This window comes from Mustela nivalis (assembly GCF_964662115.1).
Source record: "Mustela nivalis genome assembly, chromosome: 10".
Classification (NCBI taxonomy): Eukaryota; Metazoa; Chordata; class Mammalia; order Carnivora; family Mustelidae; genus Mustela; species Mustela nivalis.
The window spans coordinates 25289153-25313242 of record NC_139029.1 but is presented as its reverse complement, the minus strand read 5'-3'; the positions used below and the strand labels follow the sequence as shown (position 1 = coordinate 25313242).

General features: G+C 50.8%; 2 protein-coding genes across 4 annotated transcripts in view; both read left to right on the top strand.

The window, feature by feature from the left end:
- DLGAP3 (DLG associated protein 3) overlaps positions 1–13086 on the top strand; it is a 62864-nt gene extending 49778 nt beyond the window's left edge. For both annotated transcript variants that reach the window (XM_082686825.1, XM_082686826.1), the window contains exons 9-12: positions 9613–10097; positions 11039–11130; positions 11367–11510; positions 12219–13086. In XM_082686825.1, coding sequence (XP_082542951.1) covers positions 9613–10097; positions 11039–11130; positions 11367–11510; positions 12219–12437 — 940 coding nt within the window. In that variant the 3' untranslated portion in view covers positions 12438–13086. The remainder of the gene's footprint in view (positions 1–9612; positions 10098–11038; positions 11131–11366; positions 11511–12218) is intronic.
- Positions 13087–18143: 5057 nt separating this feature from the next.
- Positions 18144–22265, top strand: SMIM12 (small integral membrane protein 12). 2 transcript variants are annotated; one of them, XM_082688294.1, is made up of 2 exons: positions 18144–18278; positions 21330–22265. In XM_082688294.1, exon 2 carries the CDS (start codon positions 21335–21337, stop codon positions 21611–21613), a length of 279 nt encoding a protein of 92 aa, XP_082544420.1. In that variant the 5' UTR covers positions 18144–18278; positions 21330–21334; the 3' UTR covers positions 21614–22265. The 2 variants fall into 2 exon arrangements, with proteins under 2 accessions (XP_082544420.1, XP_082544419.1); XM_082688293.1 differs by lacking the exon at positions 18144–18278 and adding an exon at positions 19786–19939.
- Positions 22266–24090: the final 1825 nt, after the last annotated feature.

Sequence of the window (24090 nt, the reverse complement as noted above, 5' to 3'; positions counted from 1 at the left end):
TGTTCTTATTCTCAGCATCCTACTTCCTGGCCACATTCCTGGAGCATGACCCGAGTCCACGTTGTGAGTGAAATTGACCCTTCTTGGCTGCTGGCTTTATGCACAGGGTCTCCTTCCAGCGTCCCTGGATGCATGGATTTGGGGGCTCTCCTCTTATCCTCTGGGCACTACCATCTAACATATGTCTGGCCCAATATTCCTATGGCTCACTTGGCTTAGATTCCTGCTCACGTCTTAGGTTTTGATTTTCCTTTTTGTCTCTAGTACCTGAAGATATTTCTCTTCCTATATTCAAGCGTGGCCTTATAGCAGAAACACCTTTTGACTTCATTTTATCTGGCATTTCTGTGTGTTTGCGGGTGTGTGTGTGTGTGTGTGTGTGAGTGGGAGTTTCTTAAGTTAGCTCAGTCTACTGTACTGATCAGTTGTCTGGACCAGGCTGATAGCTGCAGATACAGAGAGAAGCGGACCAATTTGAGAAGCATTTTGGAGCAAAGTCACAGAAGGGTGGAGACAGGCAGAGAGTGAGGTCTTCCTTGCTCCTGTGTAGGTATTTGTGAGGTCTTGGTGGAGTGAACTGGGGAGGGGCATGTCTGAAGAACTGAATTGCCCGGCACAGGTGATCATACTGGGAAACCAAGGGGGTGACAGGTGGGTAGAGGAGAAATCTGGCACGTGTCTCTGGCCAGGCTCCCTTGCCTGTCTGCTGCAGGCATCCTAGTTATACACCTGCACTGTCCTTTCTGTCCCTTATGTCCCTGGCACTTTAAGTCTGACTTACCACACACCATGCCCCAAATGGTACATAAAAGCGAGCCATGACTACCAGCAGCCTCTCTGGGCAAATATCCAGGAGGCCCCACCTGCCGCCGCCCCATTTTCTTGGACTTTCTTATCCTGACTCCCGTCTCACTGCTCCCCGGATCTGTTGTCTGTCTCTGCACATGGGGTTTTAGAAATTGCCGGGGAGGGGGCGCCTGGTGGCTCAGTTGTTAGGTGTCTGCCTTTGGTTAAGGTTGTGATCCCAGAGTTCTGGGATCGAGCCCCACATTGGGCTCTCTGCTCGGTGGGGAACATACTTCTCCCTCTCCCACTCCCTCTGCTGTGTTCCCTCTCTTGCTGTGTCTCTCTCTGTCAAATAAATAAATAAAACCCTAAAAGGAAAAAAAAGAAATTGCCGGGGAGGAAAGATCTCTCCTTTTCTACCTTTCAGTATGTTCCCTGCCAGTCTGTTGGGTGAAGAATTCAGATTTATTGCTCCTGATAACTGTCTTTGGTGGGTTTTTGCAGTTGCCCCACCATCAGTGGTAACTTGGTTTGGAAATACACAGGGGTGGGTGTTGGTGCTTTTTTACTTCCATCTCTGCTGCACTCCCACCAAAGATTCATTTGCCCACAGATATTTATTGGGTCCCTATTATTTGTCAGGTACTTTGCTGGGCTCTGTGGATACAAAGGTACGTGGAACTAGGGGCGCCTGGGTGGCTCAGTGGGCTAGCCTCTGCCTTCGGTTCAGGTCACGATCTCAGAGTCCTGGGATCTAGCCCCACATCAGGCTCTCTGCTCAGCGAGGAGCCTACTCCCTGGCCCCCTGTCTGCCTCTCTTCCTACTTATGATCTCTGTCTGTCAAGTAAATAAAAAAAAATCTTTAAAACAAAAAAACAAACAAACAAAAAAACCCCAAAAACAAAGGTACGTGGAACCAGACAGCCCTTGCCCTGTAAAGCATACTGCCATGTTAATCTGAGGAGCTCATAAATGGTGTAGAAGTATGTCTTGGGTGGTGCTACAAAGGAGAGGTTTGTGCGCAGTGAGGGTGTATCACAGGAGACTTTGACCTATCAGAGGGGTTTGGTGTGACTTCCCTGAGGAAGTGACATTTGGGCAGAGATCTCCGTGAACAATTAATGCAATCTAACAAGGTGAACAAAAATTAACTAGGTGGAAGTGGGAGATAAGAGTGTGGCAGGTGGAGGGAATAGCATGTGCTAAGGCCCCGTGGTGGGAGGGAGCATACTTAAGGAACAGTTATCAGCACTGTCACATCCTACAGCATCTGTCTATGTAGACCCAGCATTTTATTCTGACTCTGGGTCAGAATAAAAGAATGCATCAAATATCCTTGCTAAACATTAGGAGACTATTCCTGGGGTCCTTGAAGAACATAGAAACCATGTCATTTTTGCCTCAAACTCTTAACTATAGGGATTCCCTTGTATCTTTTACCTCTAGAGCCTTCCTATTAAGACCTTATCTTAAATTCCATATTTAACAAAAACAAACAACTTAAGCAAACACCAGAATGCTCAGTTAAATTTGGGTATTAGATATGAATGTTGAAAAATTTTTTTGTAAGTAGTTCCCAAGTATTGCATGAAATATGCTAAAAAATTGTTATTTATCTGAAATTCAAATTTAAAAGGGAGTCCTGTATTTTATCTAGCAACCCTACTTATAACCAATTAAGCCCAAACAGGGCCAGCAGGAGAACTCTATGTAGGAAGGCCACCCCCTTCCCATCACTCTTTCCTTAGCATCATGATAATTTCTGGCTTTGGGCTGAAAGAAAAGGGCCCCTTGAGGCTCGGGAAGGAAGCTTCCATCCTCATGAATATTTTTTGAAAATATTTTATTTATTTGTCAGAGAGAAAGGGAGAGAGAGAGAGAGAGCATGTGCGCACACAAGGCGGGGGCCAGGAGGGTGGCAGGCAGAGGGAGAAGCAGGCTCCCTGCTGAGCAAGGACGCAAGTCCCTACTTGCAAGGATGCAAGTCCCTCAGGGCATCATGACCTGAGCCACAGGTAGACGCTTGACTGACTGAGCCACCCAGGCGCCCCTTCATGAGTTTGTACTCCCAGAACAGTCATGTGAAAGCAATGCCCTGTGGACTGACCACAAGCCGTGGGTGTGGATACTGCCTCCATTCCTCAGACTTCTACTGAAGAACAGTTCCTGACTCACTCACTCTTCCTAAATCTCCCACCCTGACCCCATCTTGGCATCACTCTCACAGACTGGGGTGACAGACTCAGGACTTGATTGATTGATCATATGTTTAAACCCTTAGATGCTTTCTCATGTAGTACTCAGCTAGTACAATGGCTGTGCCTTGCTGCAATGCTACCGCCCTTCCCCCTCCCTGCCCAGTGCCTCCTCCCTATTCCCTGCCAGCTTGCTGCCAAATACTCCTGGTAAAGCCGTTTGACAACTCCTGGATGTGGAACATTCTCTGGACACTGTGTCTCTTGGGATAAACCAGTTTTTTCCCAGAGCCCTTTGTGTTATCCCTTAGAGAATCACAGTAGAAATATCATCCTGAAATAACCAGATAAGAACTTCCAGAATCATCAGGAATGTGATCATTGTCACCCCCAAAGAGCTCGAAGGCGGGGGGGGGGACCTCCTCAACCTTGTTAAAAAGCTCGGGGAGAAAATATTGTGACAGGCCTTGTTGTGAATTAGGGATGACTCACCACGGAGGCCGGTTTCTGTCCTGTGTTTACAGCTGTTGGGAAGACCACAGCAAATACTGCCAAATCCAGAACTAGATAGGGACATAAGCTCTGGACTTCACTACCCTGAAAATTCATCTGATATCATTAGGATTAGATTTGGCTGTGAGTTACAGAAAGCTCCCAAATAAACAGAAGTTTATTTTTCTCCTGCTTAGAAGTCCAGAGATTCATTCAGAGCTGGTAGGTGCTGTGCAGTGTCAGGACCCAGCTTCCTTCTATCTTGTTCCTTCTCCATCCTCAGCACTTGGCTTCCAACTCATATTCCCAGATGGCTGCTTGAGTCCAGCCATCGTGTCTGCATTCTGGTCAGCAGGGAGGAGGAAGGAACAAAAAATGGCACATTTTCCTTTTAAGAACGTTTCCTGGAAGTTGCACATACCCTTCTGTTTATAACCTGTGAGCGAGGACTTAGCCATATGGCTATACCAGGGAAACTGGTAACAGAGTCATTACTCGAAGTGGCCATGTGTCCAGCTTCAAACTGTGGGATCCTATTACTGAGGAAAAAAGGGAGAAGGGATATTGCGGGATGAGTAGTGGTCTCTACCATCCTTCCTTCCAGCCAGCCAGTCCCACCAACCAACTCACCAACCGACCCCCACCACCCCCATCAACCAACCACTCAGCCAACATTTATGTGAGGAATGGCTCTATTTATAAGGGAGACAAATGCAAATTACTAACTATAATACAGTGTGCTTTGGAGTATAAAAGAGGTTTTATTCCGAAAGCTGTGTGAGAACAGATGGAAGTGATCAGCGGCAATCACAATAATTAATAACCACAGTGCCCTCGTTGGGTTCTCAGTGCTACATTCCCATCATTGTGTTTGTCCAGCCCCCTTTCTTTTCAGGGAGAGCTACGAACCTCCGGGCCTTTCCATATAATAGCTAACATTTACAATGGATAGGCCAGGTGCTGGTCTCCATTCTTTACAATATATTATCTCATGAGAATTCTGTGATCATTCTCCTGGGTAGACAAGGAAACCGAGGCACAAGCCGTGGAGCTGAGTTTTCACTCCAGGCAGTGCCTGTGCTTAGCTACTTTGCGGGGCGACTTCCCACCAAGCTGCTCATTCTCATTTTTCCCCTGACCCTCCCCCACTCCCACATCTCCGGCAGACCACACCTCCCCACTCACTTCACTGTAATGGTTGGAGTCATCCGGTGGGAGCTCTCTCCACTTCTGGACCAACCGCCAACTTCCTTGCCTCCCTTCCCTCGCCTCTGCCTCTGCCACCCATCCTGCCTGAGGTTTAGGCATCGTCCCCCCGGTTTCAGCCGCCCCTCTCCCTCAGTCCTGGGGAGGCAATGGAGTGAACTGGAGTGGCGAAAGCACTGGCCTCCGTAGCCGGACTGGACTAAATTGGTAACTGTCGGATCGTAAGAATCCACTTTTCCTCGTTCGCCTCTGTTCTCCCATCTGTAAATAGGGATGATACTAACACTCTTACTGTGAAACCACTTCTGAGTTTTGAGCATATGTTTATGCAAAATACTTAGTTGGACGCATACTAAGTGCTCAAAGGATGTTGGTTATTCTTTATACTCCTTATGGTTGGTCCTTGGACGACCGCCTCTTTCTTCTCCATCTTTAATCAATTTCTCTTTACAGTGCTGTGTTGGTTTCCTATTGCTACTGTAACTATCACAAGTTTGGCATCATCAAATAATACATTTTTGTTATCTTGCATTTCTAGGGGTCAGAAGTCTGAACTGTGTTTCACTGAATTAAACTCAGGTTGTTGGCAGGACTGATGCCTTTTGGAGCTCTGGGAAAAATCCGTTTTGTCACTTTTTCCTGTTTATAGAGGTTATCCACATTCCTTGGCTCGAAGCCCACTTCTTTCTTCAGAGCCCCAGTGGCAGACTGAGTCCCCACACTCCATCATTCCAACCTTGATTCTGTCATCCCATCTCCTCTGATTTGGACATACCTGTCTCCCTCTTTCACTCAAAAGAACCTTGGTGATTAAATTGGACACACCTGGAAAATCCAGACTCTTCTTGTCATGGAAAGATCCTTAACATAATCATATCTGCAGGGTCCATTTTGCCGTGGAAAGTAACCTACTCAGAGCCTCCAGGAGCTAGGATGTGGACCTCTTCAATCATTATTCTGCATACCCTGCAGTTTCTCTCCTCTCGAGATATGGAATGGGAGCACCATCCTAAATAAAACATCCCTCTCTTTCCCTCCCTCCCCCCAGCTTTATTGAGATATGATTGAAAAATAACGAAAATATTCCTCCCTTACAGGTACACTGTCTTTTCTTTTCCTCCTTTCTCAACCAAGCTCTTTGAAAGAATTGTCTTGCCTAGTTTTCTAGACCTCCTGCCAACCTCCTCCATCTGTGTCAGCCCCGTACCCCACCAAACGGACTCTTGCCTTGGTCCCCAGTGGCTTCCATTTTGCTAAATCAACGGACACCATTTTCCATGTTGATTACTTATTCCTTCTTCAGACTCTCTGTCTCTGTTCTGCTTTTAGGTGACTTTGCCCTGGTTTCCTTTCTCTTCCTCTCTGGCTTAAACGCCTGTGGGGCTACATTGTCTCCACCAGCCCCTGAAATGTCCACGTTCCCCAGGGCTTTATATCTTTGTTACATTGCTCTTTTCTTGGGTGACCACATTCCACACTGCTGGTTTTATTATTTATTTTTAATTCTGATTTTTTAAAATACTTTATTTTTAAAATAAATAACATGGGGCTCGATCCTATGACCCTGAGATCAAGAGCTGCATGCTCCACTGACTGAGCCAGCCAGGTGCTTCTCACTACTGGTTTTATTATTTTATTTTATTTTTCTTCCAAATTTTTATTTAAATTCAAGTTGGTTAACATATAGTGTAGAATTGGCTTCAGGAGTAGATTTTTCTTTTTTTAAGGTTTTTATATATTTGAGATAGAAGCACGTGACTAGGAGGGGCAGAGGGGGATGGAGAAAGAATCTGAAATTGACTCCTCGCTGAGCGGGGAGCCTGATGTGGGGTTCGATCCCACAGCCTTGAGATCATAACCTGAGCTGAAACCAAGAGACGGACACTTAACTAAGCCACACATGCATCCTTAGGAGTAGAATTTAGTGATGGATCTTTTACATACGACACCTAGTTCCCATTACCTCAAACCCTCTGTAATGCCCATCACCCATTTAGCTCATGTCCCCACCTGCACCCCCCTCCAGTGACCCTCAGTTTGTTCTCTCTAGTTAAGGGGCTCTTATGGTTTGCCTCACACTGCTGGTTTTAAATACCACTTGACAAACTCCTATTGGGACCGTGCCGATCTCTGGCCATCAGTTGGGAGTATTGGTGAAGACTGTGTTTCTAGGCATCCCATGAGCTCCTCAACTCTTTTGGTCTTCCTTGAGGTAGATATGGTGAGGAGATCTCATGGAAGTCGTGACTTGAGAACCATGAAGCGTGGGATACTTAGGCATGCTTCTGTTCCAGACCATGTGGCCTGTCACCATCCAGACCGGATGTGATCTTCTCAGGACTCTGAGAGGCTAGGTGGAAGGCAGCACATGCAGTGGGGCTGAGAGACAGATCCATGTTTTGTGAGGGAGACCAGGGAAGCAGACAGGGAAGGCAGGCCTTCGATGACATCTTCACTGGGGCAAGCCCCACCTTTACGTGTGTGGTTTGCACCTGCTGGAGCTCTGAAGGAGCCAAAGGCGTACCGGAGCTCAGAGGCATGAAAACATTGGCGGTAGCGCCAACGTGTCAGAACATTTCAGTTAGACACATGAGACTCTCACTGGAGACAGAGAACAAATTAAGCAGAAAAGTTGGGGCTCCTTGCACACCCAAGAAGGCTGCTGAGGGTGGTACAGTGCTAAGGACGAAATGACTTGAGTTGGAAATGGCCAGAGAGGGAGGAGGAGGAAGGCCATTCTAGAAAAAGGAATAGCACGTGCAAAGGCACCGAGTCAGGGCCAATATCATCTACTTGAGGAACAAGAAGAATGTAGCGGGGGCGCCTGGGTGGCTCAGTGGGTTAAGCCGCTGCCTTCGGCTCAGGTCATGATCTCAGGGTCCTGGGATCGAGTCCCGCATCGGGCTCTCTGCTCAGCAGGGAGCCTGCTTCCTCCTCTCTCTCTCTGCCTGCCTCTCTGCCTACTTGTGATCTCTCTCTGTCAAATAAATAAATAAATCTTTAAAAAAAAAAAAAAAGAAGAATGTAGCGAGGGGCCGGGGGGCGTTAAGGTTGGAGAGGAGGACTGCTTCCAGACTAGATGTCAGCATTGGGTGAATGCCAGCAGAGGGAGATTGAACTTTTTCTTTTGGCAGCAGGGAGCTGGGGAAAAGTTTTGGGCTGGGGAATGCCCTGGGCAAAGGGCAGCTTTAGGAAGACTGCTCTGGATTGGTGGGGGAATGTTGGGCCCCTGATCTGCAAATATGAAAAGGATAATTTTTGAGAGAGGTAATACTTTGGTGATTACTGGTCCATTTCTATCATTTTAGGTAGTATGTATGTGTGCGTGTGTATTTATACATAGTCATATCTCATGTAATATATTTTACACACACACACACACAGACACACACACACTAGATGGAAGGTGAGCGACTTCCCAAAGGCGCACAGCAACAGAGCCAGCATTAGAACTCAGATCTCACTCCTCGTCCGGTGCTTTCCTTTTGTGCTGAGTGGAGGCAGAAGTGTCTTGAAAGGAGGCTGATTCCATGGCAAGGCAGAGAGTGGAACTAATCCTGACCAGGGCAGGACAGGGTGGATGCCGGGGTGAAGACCATGTGGGAGGCAGTGAGGATATGTTCTCGCTTTCTCTCTCTCTCTCTCTCTGGGTGGGGGTGGGGACACAGGGCTTGTTGGAGACTGCACATGAGTGCATCTCTCTTTCCTGGGTCCTGCAGCATCCTTCTGGGCCTGGTTTCTATGACAACAGGCTCCCAGCAGGCAGCCCGCCAGCTGGAGGGAAGCAGGCAGGCAAGGCAGGCAGGGAGAGAAGGCCTGGGCAGCAGGAGGAAGGCTGAAGTTGTGGGGGTTGGAGGACACTCCAGGGAAGCTAGAGGGGTCCCCCAAGACCGCCTCACTCCCTCTCTTTTCAGACCATAATGGGATGGAGGTGGCTTAGGACAGATGGGTCTGTCTTTTATGCTCCTGAAATTTCCAGATGTCCAACTTTTGTTTACCTCTCCCCACCACCCCCACATCTCCTGACTCCCACTTCTTCAAGGATTGTCTGACCCCAGCTCCATGGCTTCAGGGACCATGGGCTTCCGCATAGGAAAGAACTCTGAACTGGGGGGGGGGGGGTGACATAGAACAAGGCCAACTGACATTCTGTTTTGCAGAGGATTTGCATATTAACTCAAAGACAAGAAATTTCCAGGCCCCATGTCATTCCTGCCAACAACTTAATTCACCTCCACTGGCTCTGGCTGACTGTGTCTGGCCAGGCTCTGGGCTGGGCTGTGGGGGTCCCTAGAGGAGCAGTCCTTTCAGCTGCGAGCTCTTCCCACTCTCGAGCCTCTCCCAGGCAGTTCTTCCTGATGTTCTAGCAGCTGGTGTGGTGGGAAGTGCTTGGGCTGTGAAGTCAGCCACGCTGGGTAGCTACTCTGTAGCGAGGTGACCACAGTCCTCTCCCCGTTCTAGTTTACCCATTTCTGAAGACAAACTCCTGCCGTTGGTGCAAACTAGCAAAGGGTTACTGTTTGTTAAAATGCTGAAATCCTTCTGTGGTCACTGGGAAAGAGCTGCTAACCAGGCCCTTCTCTCGCCTCTTGGCTCTGCCCCACAGTCCAGCTTCTGGAGGTCCTGCTCCGTCCCTCTGGGTGTGTCCATTCTGATTTGGTCGGTGGTGCCAGCATCTCTTCTGCCCCTGGAGTACAGATCGTTAGATATTTTAAATATCAGCCCTGTCCAGAGGCAGTGCAGCAGGAATTCTGTACCCCCCCTGCAGGGACTCTGTATTTAAAGGTCAAGAGTTAATGTCCATCCCACTGTAGGTTTCTTTTCTCATTCCTTTTCCTTTTGGCCTGGGGCGGGGCGAGGGGAGGTTGCCAGGGGTGGGGGGCGGGGATGTGACTGGGCAGGAGCAGCGATGACAGCCACTTCTCTCACCAGGCGGGCAAGGTTCAAGCGCTCCAACAGTGTGACCGCGGGTGTGCAGGCGGACCTGGAGCTGGAGGGCCTGGCCGGCCTGGCCACAGTGGCCACAGAAGACAAGGCCCTGCAGTTTGGACGCTCCTTCCAGAGGCACGCTTCTGAGCCCCAGCCCGGGCCCCGGGCCCCCACCTACTCAGTCTTCCGCACGGTCCACACGCAGGGCCAGTGGGCCTACCGCGAGGGCTACCCACTGCCGTATGAGCCGCCGGCCACTGATGGGTCGCCAGGCCCTGCCCCTGCCCCCACCCCCGGCCCTGGGTCCAGCCGCCGTGACTCCTGGATGGAGCGCGGCTCACGTAGCCTCCCCGACTCAGGCCGCACGTCCCCTTGCCCGCGGGACGGCGAGTGGTTCATCAAGATGCTGAGGGCGGAGGTGGAGAAGCTGGAGCACTGGTGCCAGCAGATGGAGCGGGAGGCGGAGGACTATGAGCTGCCCGAGGAGAGTGAGTGAGGGGCTCTGCGTGCGCGAAGGGATCGTGGCTGGGGCTGCGTGGTGAGCAGTGGACCGGGAGAGCCCTCCGCCTGGGCTTGAGTGTCGTCCTCGCGTTTTGCTTCTTTGACCTGGATCTCCGTGGGTCCTCCTTGGCCGCAGGGCGTGCTGGGAGCTCTTGGAAGGAAGCGGGGAAACAGATTCAGAGAACAGGGTGGGACTGGGCAAGGGACCAGGTGGAAGGGCACGGCAGGGCCAAGTCACCCAGCCCATGGAGGTCAAGGGGACTCTGTTCCCATCTCGCTGGTGTGGGAATCCAGGACTGACCCAGGGAGAGGGACCACACTATAAGGTGGAGGGCGAGGCAGTGCACAAGGTCAGATCACTGTCTGAGGCCTAGGTGAAGGACATTCTGCCCCAAGACATAGCTCTGGACTGAGGGAGGCCACAGCCCTTGCCTGCAAGTCCATCTGAGGGGAGACACAGCCATACCTCAGAATCCCTAAGTTGATGGGATGGTGACTACGAAGATGAGAGTCATGCACATGAAATTTTCAGTAACTCTTGATGAGTCAAAGAGTCACCTACTGATGAGTGACGAAGTTCTGCCAATGGGTGGTCATTGAGCTGGTGCCTGGGTAAGCCTGGAGGGCCAGGTGGGGGCTGGTTTCCCTCGGTTCCATGACACAGGAGGAAGGGAGGACACAGGAAGCTAAGTGCTTACAAATGGAGGTTGTCTGAAGAAACGCTGGTGTCCGAGGATCCAGCCTTCTTGGTGCCGTGGGTTAGGAGCCAATTGTTAGGGACTTGGGGATGGGATGGGGAGGGGGTGGGAGGGGATAGACAAACAGAGAGTGCCAGATAAGGCAAGGTTGAGTCATTCTGGGCAGACTTCTCAGAGGCTGGGAAATGAGAGGTATCCGTTCCTCCTCTGAATCTGCTTCTGCTCCCCAGTCCTGGAGAAGATCCGCAGTGCCGTGGGCAGCACACAGCTTCTCCTGTCCCAGAAGGTTCAGCAGTTCTTCCGGCTGTGTCAGCAAAGCATGGTGAGTGCCCATGGGCTGGAGCCCCCAAGGAAGGTATATGCCTGGAGGTGAGACCAGGTGTTTGTGCCCAAGACAGAGTGGCCTGGGTTCTTTCTTGTTTCCCTACCTCCCCCTCCCCTAGACCCCATTCTCCCAGGCTGAACTTCCTGGTGGGGATGGATGGGGCTTTCTCTGGACCTGGCTGGGGTGCAGACCTTCCTGACCAGCTGTCTCTCCTCTGTCTCCCTCTGTTGAAGGACCCCACTGCGTTCCCCGTGCCCACCTTCCAGGACCTGGCGGGTTTTTGGGACCTCCTGCAGCTCTCTATAGAGGATGTGACCCTCAAGTTCCTGGAGCTACAGCAACTCAAGGCCAACAGCTGGAAACTCCTGGAGCCCAAGGTAGGGGGAGAGTCCCTTCAAGCCAAGAGGCCAGACCCTGGAAAATGCCCTTCCCCACAGAGGGCCTGTGTGGGGAGAGGAAGGGAGCCAAGGGCATTCACAGGCAGCAAAGGCAGTCCTGGATCAGTGATGGTGACCGTCTGCTTCTAATAGGACCACACTCTTGGTCATGGCCATCTGCTTGGCCTTGTGCCCATCACTGCTGAGCTGCCAGAACCCTATAGCCACCTCCGACCAGCTGTAGTCTGAGGAAGCAGAACTAAAGCTTCCAGAAGAGGGGACTGCCCTTATTTTGGACCTAGGCACGAGGAGATCTTGGGGGGCCCCTCAGCACTCACTGCACTAGACATTGTCTGTGATGAGGCCCAGATGCCTGGCAGCGAACCCCCATTGCCCTGCGTGAGTCGGGGCCAATGCATTCCTCTCGACTGGAGGGAAATCGCCACTTCCCACCCAAGTCCCTGGAGGAGCCCGGGAGGAACGTGCGCTCGGATGCGAGTTGTCGCGAACGGCGCCACCAGGGGGCGCCCGGATTCGTACTTTTTAATGAAAAGTGGCTTTTGACCTTGTCCCAGACCCACCTGGGGCTTCGGGCCGCCCTCCCGCGTCGGAGCCGCGCGGTGTCAGTCCCCTCGGGCGGCGGGGGCGCGAGCGGGGGATGGGGGGGGCCCGCCCGCAGACTGAGCCGCCAACCCCCTCTCCCGGCAGGAGGAGAAGAAGGTCCCTCCGCCGATACCAAAGAAGCCCTCGCGGGGCCGGGGCGTGCCGGTGAAGGAGCGCTCCCTGGACTCGGTGGACCGGCAGCGGCAGGAAGCGCGCAAGCGGCTCCTGGCGGCCAAGCGCGCCGCCTCCTTCCGCCACAGCTCGGCCACCGAGAGTGCGGACAGCATCGAGATCTACATCCCCGAGGCCCAGACCAGGCTGTGACCGACCCGGCCCGCCCGGCCCGGGCCCGGGCCCGCGGTTTTCTACCCGTACTGTACACCCAGCGTCGAGGTCACTGTGAACGCGGGCCGCCCCGTGCGCCCGCCCCGCCGGCACCGCACGCCCCGGCTCCTCCTGCCCGTCACACTCTCGTGGGTTTTTTACCTTCCTGACCCCACGCGAAGGCGCCCGGGCTGGGCTGGGGGCCGTGCCTCTCCGCCCTGCGCCCCCACCTGGACCCCCTTCTCTCCTGGTCCGACGCTTCGTCCCCACCTCCTCCCCACGGGCACCATCTCTGCCATTACCCCCCTTCCCCCACGGGCCAGGCCGGGCCGGGTCCCCCATCTGGGCTCTGCGTCCCCTCTCCCCACCCCGCGGGGCTGGGCTTCGTGGGGATCAAGCTTCGTGGCTTTTTATGAAGAATCCCGAACCCCACCTAGGAGCCTGCCCCACCCTCCCAGGGGCTCACCCTCAGCCCTCAGCCCATCGGGCCCAGGGACCACAGTGGCTGGACCAACCCAGGACCAGGGCGCCTGGGCCTCTCCCCTTTCCCAGCTGCTGGGGAGGGGAGATGGGGCTTCCCCTCACCACACCTGTGGCTGTTCCCACATCCCCTTGAGTATCCCAGGAAAAATAAAACGGCAGAACTGCACTCGAGCCGGCTGCTCTCTCCAGAAGGAGCCACCTCTGCCCCGTGTGTGGAAGCCAGGAGTGTGTGTGGGGTGGGTAGGAGAACGGCGGGAGGGGGGGGGGGTGGGGGGGGAGGCAGGGGGCGGGGGAATGGAGGGAAGGCAGGCCCGGAGCCACTCTCTCTGTTTGGGGAGGGCTTGGTAGCCTGGGCCAGCTGGGCAAAGGGGATTTGGCCCCCTGGAGGCCGCAGAAGGACCTGAGCCCTCCTGGAGGGACCCAAGGGCCGAGGAGGGAAGGGTTTTCTCTCTACCACTCCTAGTTCAATCCATTTCTCTTTCTGCTCCCCACTGCTCGCAGGCTTCCTCCTCCTGCCACAGGCAGCCCAGAGCCCTGGCCAACCTGCCTGTGCTCCATAAACAGGGAGTGCTGTTATTCTTAGATGCTGATGGATGCTGGTTTCCCTTCCCCTAAGCGTCTGGTGTTGCCTCTGCTCCACCCCACCTGATCAGCAGCAGAAACGCTGTTCGATTTAGTGTTATCACCTTTTTTGATAACTCCTCTGGGTGGGCACTTTGGTGGGGGTTCCCAGGGGAGAAGGAGCTTTCCTGGGAAGTTAAGTGATAACCCTGAGCTAGTAGTGCAGGCTAATGTTTTTGGGATGTTTGCTCTGGGCCAGGTGGTGGGGTGGAGGGGGGAGGGCTTTACATGAATGTAGCTCATCCTTAGGACAGGTGAGAAAGCTGCTCAGGAGGGGTTCTGTGACCTGTCCAATGTCACAGGGAGGGCTAGGAGTGGTGGACCAGGTCTGTCTCACGCCCAACCGGGAGCTTTTAGTTCTACAGCTTTCCAAGCCCAGAAGGGTTTGATGGCAGCCCCCACCTGGTCTGGCAGCCCCATCCAGTGCTTGGGGTTGATGTGTCACCCTGAGGCAGGAAGAAGAGCCACCCAAGGCTTTGACTGCCCTTCTGGGCCACACTGGACTAGGCCATTCTCATTCATTTATTCAGCAGGCGTTTATCAAGGACCACTGTTGGCACTGGCTAGCACCTGGGAGATGGCCCTGAACAAGTGTAGTTTCTACACTTATGGTGCTAACAGACAAGTAAACAAGCAGTTACAGAATAAGGGTGAGTGCTGGAAAGAGCGACTGGAGGAGGGCCAGCTCTGGGAAGAATGCTCCAAGATCAGACAACAGTTGTGCAAAGGCCAGGAGAAGAAAGCATCGGGAGTGCAGAGGCGTGACCATGCTGGGCTTTTGGGTCAACTTGAGACAGGTGGGCCTGGGTCCTCAGAGCCACGGGGAGCCATGCAGGGAAGGGTTTTGAATAGGTTTTTATGGGCCAGTGTGGGAGGCCACCTGAAAAGCAAGAAATCTTACACACACACTTATATGAGATCGCCAGAAGGTGGAGTGAACCCCATATGATCCAAATTCCCGCAAGTGAGTCAGCTTGGAGCTGCTCTCACACAGATTCCTGGGCCCTGTCTAACACTGGTAATAGACTCTCTGCCCCCAAGTGAGTTTTTAACAGGTGTGCAAGGTGGTTTTGATGGGCAGCCAGGTTTGAGACACTTAGGTTGGATGACTGTCCCAGAGTTTCCACCGGAAATGCCCATTTGTCTATTTCCCCTGGACTTGCCAAGGGAGCCTTTAGCTGGGTCACGTCACCTCTCTGAGACTGAGTTTTCCCATCTCTAAAACTGGGACATGGGCAAGGTTTGCACTAGATGTTACTCAGAGTAATCCTTGAAGCCGATATTGTTGTTACCATCATTTACAGGTGAGAAAACTAAGGCTTCGAGAGTTTAAACAACTTACCCCAAATCACAAAGCCGAGAACTGGCTGACTCTGTGTTTAACCTTCTACACTCTACAGCTCTTTATGGGTCTATGTCTTTTTGCAGAATTTGGGCTCGGTTTCCCAGGACGATGAAGTATAAATGGGATGGGGACAGAGGAGCAACGCAACCCTGAACAAGTATAGTTAACATCTTGCTATAGACATGGCATCTTTATCTCCCCATGTGGGAGTCTCCCCTGGGGAGCCCAGCAAGTGAAGGATTAGGACAGGTGAAGGATTAGGTCCAGTCCCTGTGCTTTCGATTGGTCCCAGCTGGCCAAAGCCAGGCGCATAAACAGAATGGCATGTACAGAGGGAGCTTCTCCCAGAGATGCTGAGGAGACCAGAGGAGGAAACCTCTAGCAGCTGGTTGAGTCTGGGAAACCTTCCTGCAAGAGGGTCTTTTGAACTCGGTCTTGCAGGTTGAGTTAGAGTTTTGCAGCCGAGGAAGAGAGGGAGGACATTCATTTCAGGCAAAGGGATCAGCTTGGGCAAGTGCACGGTAGGGTCTGTGTGTGTAGGATCGTGGGAGGAGCAGAGACTGGAGGGAGGTGACAGGCTTGGATCCGGTGGAGAGGGTATAGAGGAGACGTGGCCAGAGGGGACCCATGGGAAGAGAGGCGGTTTAAACTGGAGATTTCATTTTTTTTTTTTAAAGATTTTATTTATTTGAAAGACAGAGATCACAAATAGGCAGAGAGAGAGATGGGGAAGCAGGCTTCTCGCTGAGCAAAGAGCCCGACTCGGGGCTAGATCCCAGGACCTTGGGATCATGACCTGAGCTTGAAGGCAGAGGCTTTAACCCACTGAGCCACCCAGGCACCCCGGAGATTTAATTTTTTTAAAAAAGATTTTATTTACTTATTTGAGAGAAAGAGAGAGAGAGAGAGAGAGAGAGCAAGCATGCACAAGCAAGGGGAGTAGAAGAGGAAGGAGCAGGCTCCCCACGGAGCAGGGAGGCCAACACAGGGCTCAATCCCAGGACCCTGGGATTATGACCTGAGCTGAAGGTCAATGCTTAACCAACCGAACCACCCAGGCTCCTTGGAAATTTCATGGTTTTATGGAAGTTTTGGAAAGACCCCTTTGGCTAAGAATGGAAATGGACTGGAGGGAGCCACGGAAGGTGGAAGGTGGAAGGAGACCATTGAGGGAGTCGCTAAGGTCGTTCATGTAAGAGATGAGTGATGAAGAACTTGAGAGATGTCCAGGAGAGACAGGTGCTCTGAACTGAGTTTGGGAAATAGTGCAAAGATGAGATTTTGAAAATGTTAGTTAGGGTTTTGGCTTAGTGAATAAGTAAAACCATAAGTGAACATGGGACATTACAGAAGGATGAATCAATTTGGGGAATACTAAACATACCAGTGACCATTTGTTGAACACTCAGGAGGCGCCAAGTATCGTGCCAAGCTTTGTATACACATTAGGTCGCTAGGACTCAGAACCATCCTTGGGGACAGGTACTCTCATTGCATTTGTTGAAACGAAGAGTGTAAACCGCCTTTCTGAGATTAGCAGGCAGTAGGGGTAGGATTTGAACCCACTTTTGATTCCTAGGTCTGTGCTCTCAAGCCCCACTCCATTCTGCCTGACCGAACTGCTAGCTCTCACTTGAGACTCAGCTCAAGGGCAGGTTCCTCTGGTGAGCCCTCCCTGATTCTTCCTGGGTGTCTCCTCTGCGAGACCTATGCATGCTTCTGTGGTCACATTTCTTACAATCCCTTGGCAGTTTGTAGAGCCCTCTGCTTCCCCAGCAGTTGGTCCGAGAACTGCTGAAGGCAAGGGTGGTTCATTTTTGCATCCTCAGTGTCTAGCACGTGTCCATTGGCTGGCTGAATGCTAATTGTTCTGGGCAATTGTGTTCCCTTCTCTTTTCTACACATTCATTTAGGGAACAAGTTCTGCTAGTAATAGTTTCTTACATATATCTCTGTGCTGTTCCTTTCTATCTCCGCTGCCAGAGCTTAGCACTGACCTCTTTGAGATCATAGAAGAAGGGCATCTAACGTATGATGGAATCTAGGAGGCTTCCTCTGGAGGTATCCCTTAAGCTTGAAAAATGAGCCAGAGCTATTTTGGTAAAGAAAGTCACTCCAGGTAGATGAAAACACATCATAAATGAAGGCACAGAGGTGTGAAACAGTCTGCATGGGGGACTATGAGGGGTTTAGCCTGTGTTACTAAAGATAAAGAAATATGCTTGGCTGAGACTTGTGGAAGAGAGGTGAGAAGGCAGGGCTAGTGGAGGTGTTATTTCTCTATACAGTTGACCCCTGAACAATGACAGCACTAAGGGCACCCACCCCCCCAACAGTGGAAAATCCATGTATAACTTTGACACCCCCCAAACTTAACTACTAATAGCCTACTGTTGACCAGATTCCTTCCTGATAAAATAAACAGTTGATTAACATGTATTTTGTATGTTATATGTATCATGTACTGTATTCCTACAATATAATAAACTGGAGAAAAGAAAATATTATTAAGAAAATCATAACAAAGAATGTATTTCTAGTACTATTCTGCATTTATTGGAAAAAAAAAAAAAAACCAAACTAAAAACCACCTACGTGTAAATGGAGCCACACAGTTTTAAGCCCCTGTTGTTCAGAGGTCAACTGTACCTGATGAAATAGATGTCTGTACAGGGCATAGGGGGGACACAGGAGGAGTGAATACTTGTATCTGAGGGGTAAGGCAAGACTTAGGTTTCACTGTATTTCAGTTCTTTGTATACTGACAACAGAACCATTTTATTTCCTGTGGCTATGTACCTGGCGCAGCACTTAACATGCATTATCTCATCAAACCCTCACAACATCCTGTGAAATAGGTGTTATTACCTTCATGCATAAGAGGGAAAGGAGGCTCTGGCCGATTAATAGTGTTCCCAAGGTCACGTGGCTAGAAAACTGGCCTACATCGAAGAGTTCTTAGAGTCTAGACTATATCCTGCTAAGGAGATCTTCTTGGAATCCACGAACGTGTCTTTTATTTTTGTGTGTCTAGACCTAGGACTTAGAGACGACCAATAAACATCAGTTTAATAAATGAATGGATGACGTTCCACTTTTCTCCACGCGGAAAGCACGTGCTGACGTCATTGGGAAACCCTCCAAGCCACGAGGGGGCGCAGTCCCCATCTCCAGGCAGCGGAGCCCGGGGCGTACGCTCAGCTCCCTCCAGCCCTTTGACTGGAGCTCAGCCTATCAGAGCGCTCGGAGAGAGCTGGCGCCGGTGGGCGGGGTCCCGGGGCCAAGCCCAGCGGGCCGCTGGGAGGGGCGACGTCGGTGCTCCCCGCGAGCGTCCTAGCGAGAAGGCGGGCGGAGGGCGGGGGCAGGACCGTGGAGTGCGGGCTGCGGCGCAGGTGAGCGCGAGGTCCCAGCGGGCAGTTCCCTCTCCCCGAGCGGCCGCCGGGGCCGCCCGTTGTCAGGTGACGGCTCCTGGCAGTGAGTGACCTCTGAGTTAGGAAGGGTGTCGGCTCCGGCCCTGGCTGGGCCTGACATCTTCCCAGGGCTCGGGGGGCCGAGTCTGGGAGCCCAGCAGACCCCCGGCGGCCAGCGCTTCTCGGGGTCAGGCACGGGGTGAGAACGGAGGCTGCCGAGGCCACGAGGTGGTGAGATACGGGCAGGGGACCGGGAACCCAGAAGAGGGAGAAAGCCAGATACTTGGGACGCGGACCTCAGTTGCGCTCGCATCCCTGGGCCGGGCTCGAGTGACGGTCAGGGCCAGTCCTTCCACCCTGTCGGGTCTCCTCTGTCCCTCGGACTGCGGCTTCGGGTCTCATTGGGCTCAGGGGCTCCCGCACAAGGGCAGGTCTCCTAGTAACCCACTTGACCTTTACCGGACACTCAGGCTTCCTCTGTGCGGGGTTGGAAAGACGTTCGAGTATTTGCGGGACGCTTTTGCCGCCTTCATTTTGATACCCTGGGGATGACTTGTTAGGGAGTGTTTAACTTCTTGCATCAGCAAAGTAGCCTGCTGTATTCCTGCCGCCCTGTGAGGGCGAGGGGTTGGGCGTCTGCTGAGGTTTTACACTGGTGCGTTGTTAGAGCTGTCATTCATTCACTTAGCAAACTTTTCTGGGAGCACTTTATGGCAGACAGGGCAGGAAGGTGGGGCATGGATAGGTCACAGTGAGGGCCGTAGAGACATGGTCGTTGCCCTTTTGGAGCTTTGGTATTTTGAGAAATGCAGACAGGTGGGGTAGGCCTCCAGCGTAAGGTCTCACAAGGAGAAAGTGGTTCTGACTGTTGAATAAGTGAATGCATTGACTTATTTGGGAATGATTAGAATGTGGGCGGGACATCAGAGAGAGCCCTTTGCTGCATGTGGGAGATGCTGTGAATTATGGACTCATGTTTGGTTTGTTTTACAACAAATTGGGGATCTGAATGTAGGATTGCTGTTTAGGGTACATATTTACTTATGCATAGCTTGCATAAAAGGTAGAAAAGAAAATGAAGTATTAGGTTTGAGGTTCTTCAGGGGTGTTTCTTTTAATATTGTCTGAGTCCTATAATCTCACATATCTCTGAGTAATCTTAGAGTTTGCCAAAAGGGAGACTCTTCCATGTAGTGACATGCCAAGTTGATGGAGAAAAATTGCAGGAAGCACTCCCCAAGTCCAATATTTGGACAGAAACAGTACACCTATCTGCAGTGTGTTCTTGCCACTAGAAAGAGAGCAAGCGTTGAAGTTTGGAGAGACTTGGAATCAGAAGTAGTGGTTCTGTCACTTCTAGTGATCTTGGACAAGTTCGCATAATGTCCCTGAGCCTTTGTGGCCTTAGACGCAAACCTGGGCTAATAATTCCTACCTCATAGAGATGTTGTTAAGATCAGATAATGAACAGCGGGTGACTTGTCCAGCATAGGCCTGGTGCTGAGACAAAGGACCCAGGGGGGAACATTGGAGCTGCTACAAGCTTTTCCCTGATAATGGTCTGTGACAGTCTTGGGTCCACAGAATGCTGGGATTTCTTCGAAGAGAATTGGAACCAAAGAAAGAGCATCATTCTGTTCTTGGTGAGATTTCAGTTGTACACTTTAGAGATAGCCAAGTTGGAGAAACACCTACGTAGGTGCAAATGGAGTGAGTGATCTTTTGTTTGAAACTTTGGGGCAAGTTACTTAACCTTCTGATAATACTATCTACCTCATAGAGTGGACATGAGGGTAAAAGGAGATACTGTATTTAAAGTGCTTAGCCCAAGGACTGGCACATAGGTCCTCAGTAAATGGTAGCTATCATTATTATGATAATGTGAGTAATCTTTTTTTTTTTTTTTAAGAGACTTTATTAGTGAGCAAGAGAGAGCAAGTAGGGGGAGGAATAGAAGGAGAGGAACAAGCAGACTCTACTCTGAGCATGGAGCTGGGCTCGGGACTCTATCTGATAACCTTGAAATCATGACCTGAGCTTAAATCAAGAGTCAGAGGCTTAACCAACTGAGCCACCCAGGTGGCCCGTGAATAATCTTTGATAATTGGTAATGGTAATAGTCTTGAGACTAAATGGCCATTAGAGTGAACCAGTTTGTGTATTTCTGTATTTTTTTTTTTTGGTAATGTCTTCATTTCAGGGCACTCCAGAGCCATTCCACTCTCCCCTGCACCCTGCCATGGCTTTTACAATGTGTGTGTGTGTGTGTATGTGTGTGTGTGTGTTTTAAAACAGAATAATTCAAGGCCTATCATGTTCAGAGTATGTATAATGTATTGGTGATATATTTAGGAGGTTATTATGCAAATATGAGGGTATGGGTTTGGTTGGAGGGAATGTATTTTGAAAGGGGTTTGGACAGCAGTTTTGCAAAGTGTAGGTAGGTCTCATTTTTAGAAAGATCAAGTTCAGAATAGGAAAAAATAATTATCTAAAATCCAGAATGGCTGAGTAATGGATTAGGGTTTTGGCCATTCTTTGTGTGAGGTAAAGGAACTACTTCTCATTATCTGGGAGCCAGGAGAGTCACAGTGGGACTATACACAGTGGGAAAAGTGTGGCTGGCTCTGTTCATGGAGAAATTGCTTAGAGCAGAGGAAGGCTCTTTTCCATTCCTGAAATGTCGGTAAAGTGTGGAGGGAGGGCCTGGGGCTTGAATTTTTGTTAGGTAAGCTCAGAGGTTCTCTTGTGGGGAACACTGTCAAACACGGTTGCATAATGGTCAAAGAGTATAGTACATAAAATAGAGATTCTTGACCTCTTCCTCAACAATCATGTCTTTCAGAATTTTCTAGATTGTTTTGGGGCCCTAACTGTTGCCCAAGCAAGGTACCCTCTTGCATGACTGTGTGGTAGATGCTCAGTCAGTTGTGCCAGGCTGCCTAGCGAAAGGAGAGCCCTGGTGGGTTGTCTGTATTCGGTGGGAAGGGGGATGCTGGTTTCTCCCTAATGCTGCCTTGTGCTCTTCTGCAGATGTCATGTGGCCTGTGCTTTGGACCGTGGTGCGTACCTATGCTCCCTATGTCACATTTCCTGTGGCCTTTGTGGTCGGGGCTGTGGGTTACCACCTGGAATGGTTCATCCGGGGAAAGGATCCCCAGCCTGTGGAGGAGGAGAAGAGCATCTCTGAGCGCCGGGAGGACCGCAAGCTGGATGAACTGCTAGGCAAGGACCATACCCAGGTGGTGAGCCTTAAGGACAAGCTGGAATTTGCCCCTAAAGCTGTCCTGAACAGAAACCGCCCGGAGAAGAATTAACGAAGGACACAGAGCCCTATGGGTCCTTGTGTGGGCCATGACTGGCCCTGCCACCATGTCTACCCTGCTCCAGAACCCACATGGGATTTGCTGTGTTGTTCATTCTTGCCCCTCCCATACCACCCAGCCCCGCATACACTGGCCGCTCTTCTGTTGCCAGGCGGACACGTGAACAGCTGAGGGGCCGGGGAGAGGAGGGCCCTTGAGGGTTCTGGCCTGAAGGCTGCATGTGTTGTATGTGGCCGAAACTGCTCAGGCTTCTGTGCTTCTGGGCGCACTTCGGGGAGGAGTGTCATGAAATGAGTGATGGCTGGCTGTTTCTTTGGGGAGGTACTTTGGCTTCAAGTGGGAGTGGCTGGGGTTGGCATGCTGCCTTAAGAGGGATGCCTACATGCCTAGGTCCAGTGTACACTGGGAAGAATTCAAAAAGCTGCCTGACTCCCTTCACTAGTTTGCCCTCTTCTTGTACTCATTCTTCCTGAAATCCTGTCCTGTCAGCTCAGGAATGAGACTCCCTGGGGAGAAAAGCCTTTTACTGTCCTTGGAAGCCCCGGCTGTTTGCCTTGGGACAGATGAATTTGCTTGAAAACAGACACCTCCCCCCCCATCACTGTATGGTACAGAACTTCATTAAAGTTGCACCTGACAACCATATTGATCTAATCTGATCTTCCAGATGGTGTTGGAGTCTCCTTAGGAGTTACGCAAGTGCAGGCATCTCAGGGTTGGATAACATTGACCTTTAACCAAGGGCTTTGGGGCCCAGGCACTGAGTCCTGGAGGTGCAGGTTTCCAGGAACCTTTCTGTCATGATGAGATGAGGTTTATAGGACCTTCAAAAATGTGAATTCAGTGTAGATCAGGGAGCTTAACAGTTGCTATCAAAGTTTTCAACTATACACAGACATACATTTTCTCCTGTAAAAGTAATACATATACATGAAAGAACATTTGGTAGAGATTGAAAAAATGGTTGCCCCTACTCCAGGGCTCCAGTACAACTAAAAAGGTAGCATTTTGTTACCTTTCACTAATTCTTGGCATAGTTTTTTAATTTTTAAAAAAAAATATTTTTATTTACTTGAGAGAGTGCAAATGAGAGAGTGCACAAACAGGGGAGGGGTAGAGGAAGAGAGAAGCAGGGAACTTGACTTGGGGCTCCATCCCAGGACCCTGGGTCCACGACCTGAGCCGAAGGGAGACGCTAAACTAATTGAGCCACCCGGATGCCCTGTTATTTTAAGATTCTTACTGTTACTGTCCCTTTAATTTTATATATTTTTTACATAGTGTTTTATATTGTAATCATTTTTCTGTCTTATCACATGGTCTCCATAATCGTAGTTGTTTTTAATGGCTGCATGATTGCCCATGAAGTGGGAATAAAGCATAGTTTGTTTTTAATAATTTCCCAGTTGCTGGACACTTGGGTTGTTTTTGATTGTTCACTAGTGTAAGTAAACATCACCATGATGTCTTTTTTAAGGCTTCTCCTGCGTTTGCAGTAAATAGCAGGACCAGTAAATGGCATTTTGGATGAAGTGGGATGAGCCATTTCAAGGTACTAAATGTCTTTCCTGCATGGCTGCAGGGGTTTATACTAAATGTTGCCGCTTAGGATGTTACTGGAGCTGTTGGAAGGGCAGTGAGAGCAGAGGGCAGGAAGAGGCAGGAGGACCTTTTGTCTCGTGAAGTCCACTGACATGTAACCTAAGTGAGGAGCAGGAAGGAAGGAGCGCATGATGAAGCATGCACAGTCTTTAAAAACGGGGGAGGGTGTCTGTCCTGCTTCTCTTATCTCAGGATCTGAGGCCTGATGGTGTTAACAGGCAGGCGAAGGTGGGAAGCCTGAAAGAGTAGAGATGCTAGCTGTGGAGTGGGAGTCGCTGGGAAGATGTGGAAGGTGGTAGCCAGAGGAGGAGAGAGTAAGTCGCTAGTGGCTCCTCCTCCGTCCCTGCGGCTAGTGGGCAGGCTGAAATGAGCTGCTGTTGCTTTTAGGGAATAAATCTGATGGGGATTGGAGGGGCGAGCGTCGCCCGCTGAGGTAAGGGTGAGATTTCTGGTTCTGAAAGGATGTGCCAACCTCAGCTTGGTTAGTCACTGGCTGGTGGGCGGGCTTCAGTGACAGCCCAGTGCTGCCCCCCTGTGGCCTTTCTGAGAGTGAAGAAGCCTGGCATCGCTTCCCTGGGCTTCAGGAGGAGTAACAACGACCTGCCCACAGGGGTCAGTCGGGTGACTTCAGTGAGCAGGCCAGGCCGGGAACTAGATGGACAGGCCTGCCTAAAGAGGGTGGTGGCCATATGGCCTTTTCCAATGTATGCTGTTTGCCCACTGATGCTAAAATTTTCAGTTTTTTTCCTAAAAGATGCTGGAAATTTAGATTTTTGTGCATTTTTAAAAAAATTTTGATTTATAAGTGTTGGCATTTTATTTTGTTTCTTTTTAAATTCTAAGCATGCTCACATACCCATGGCATT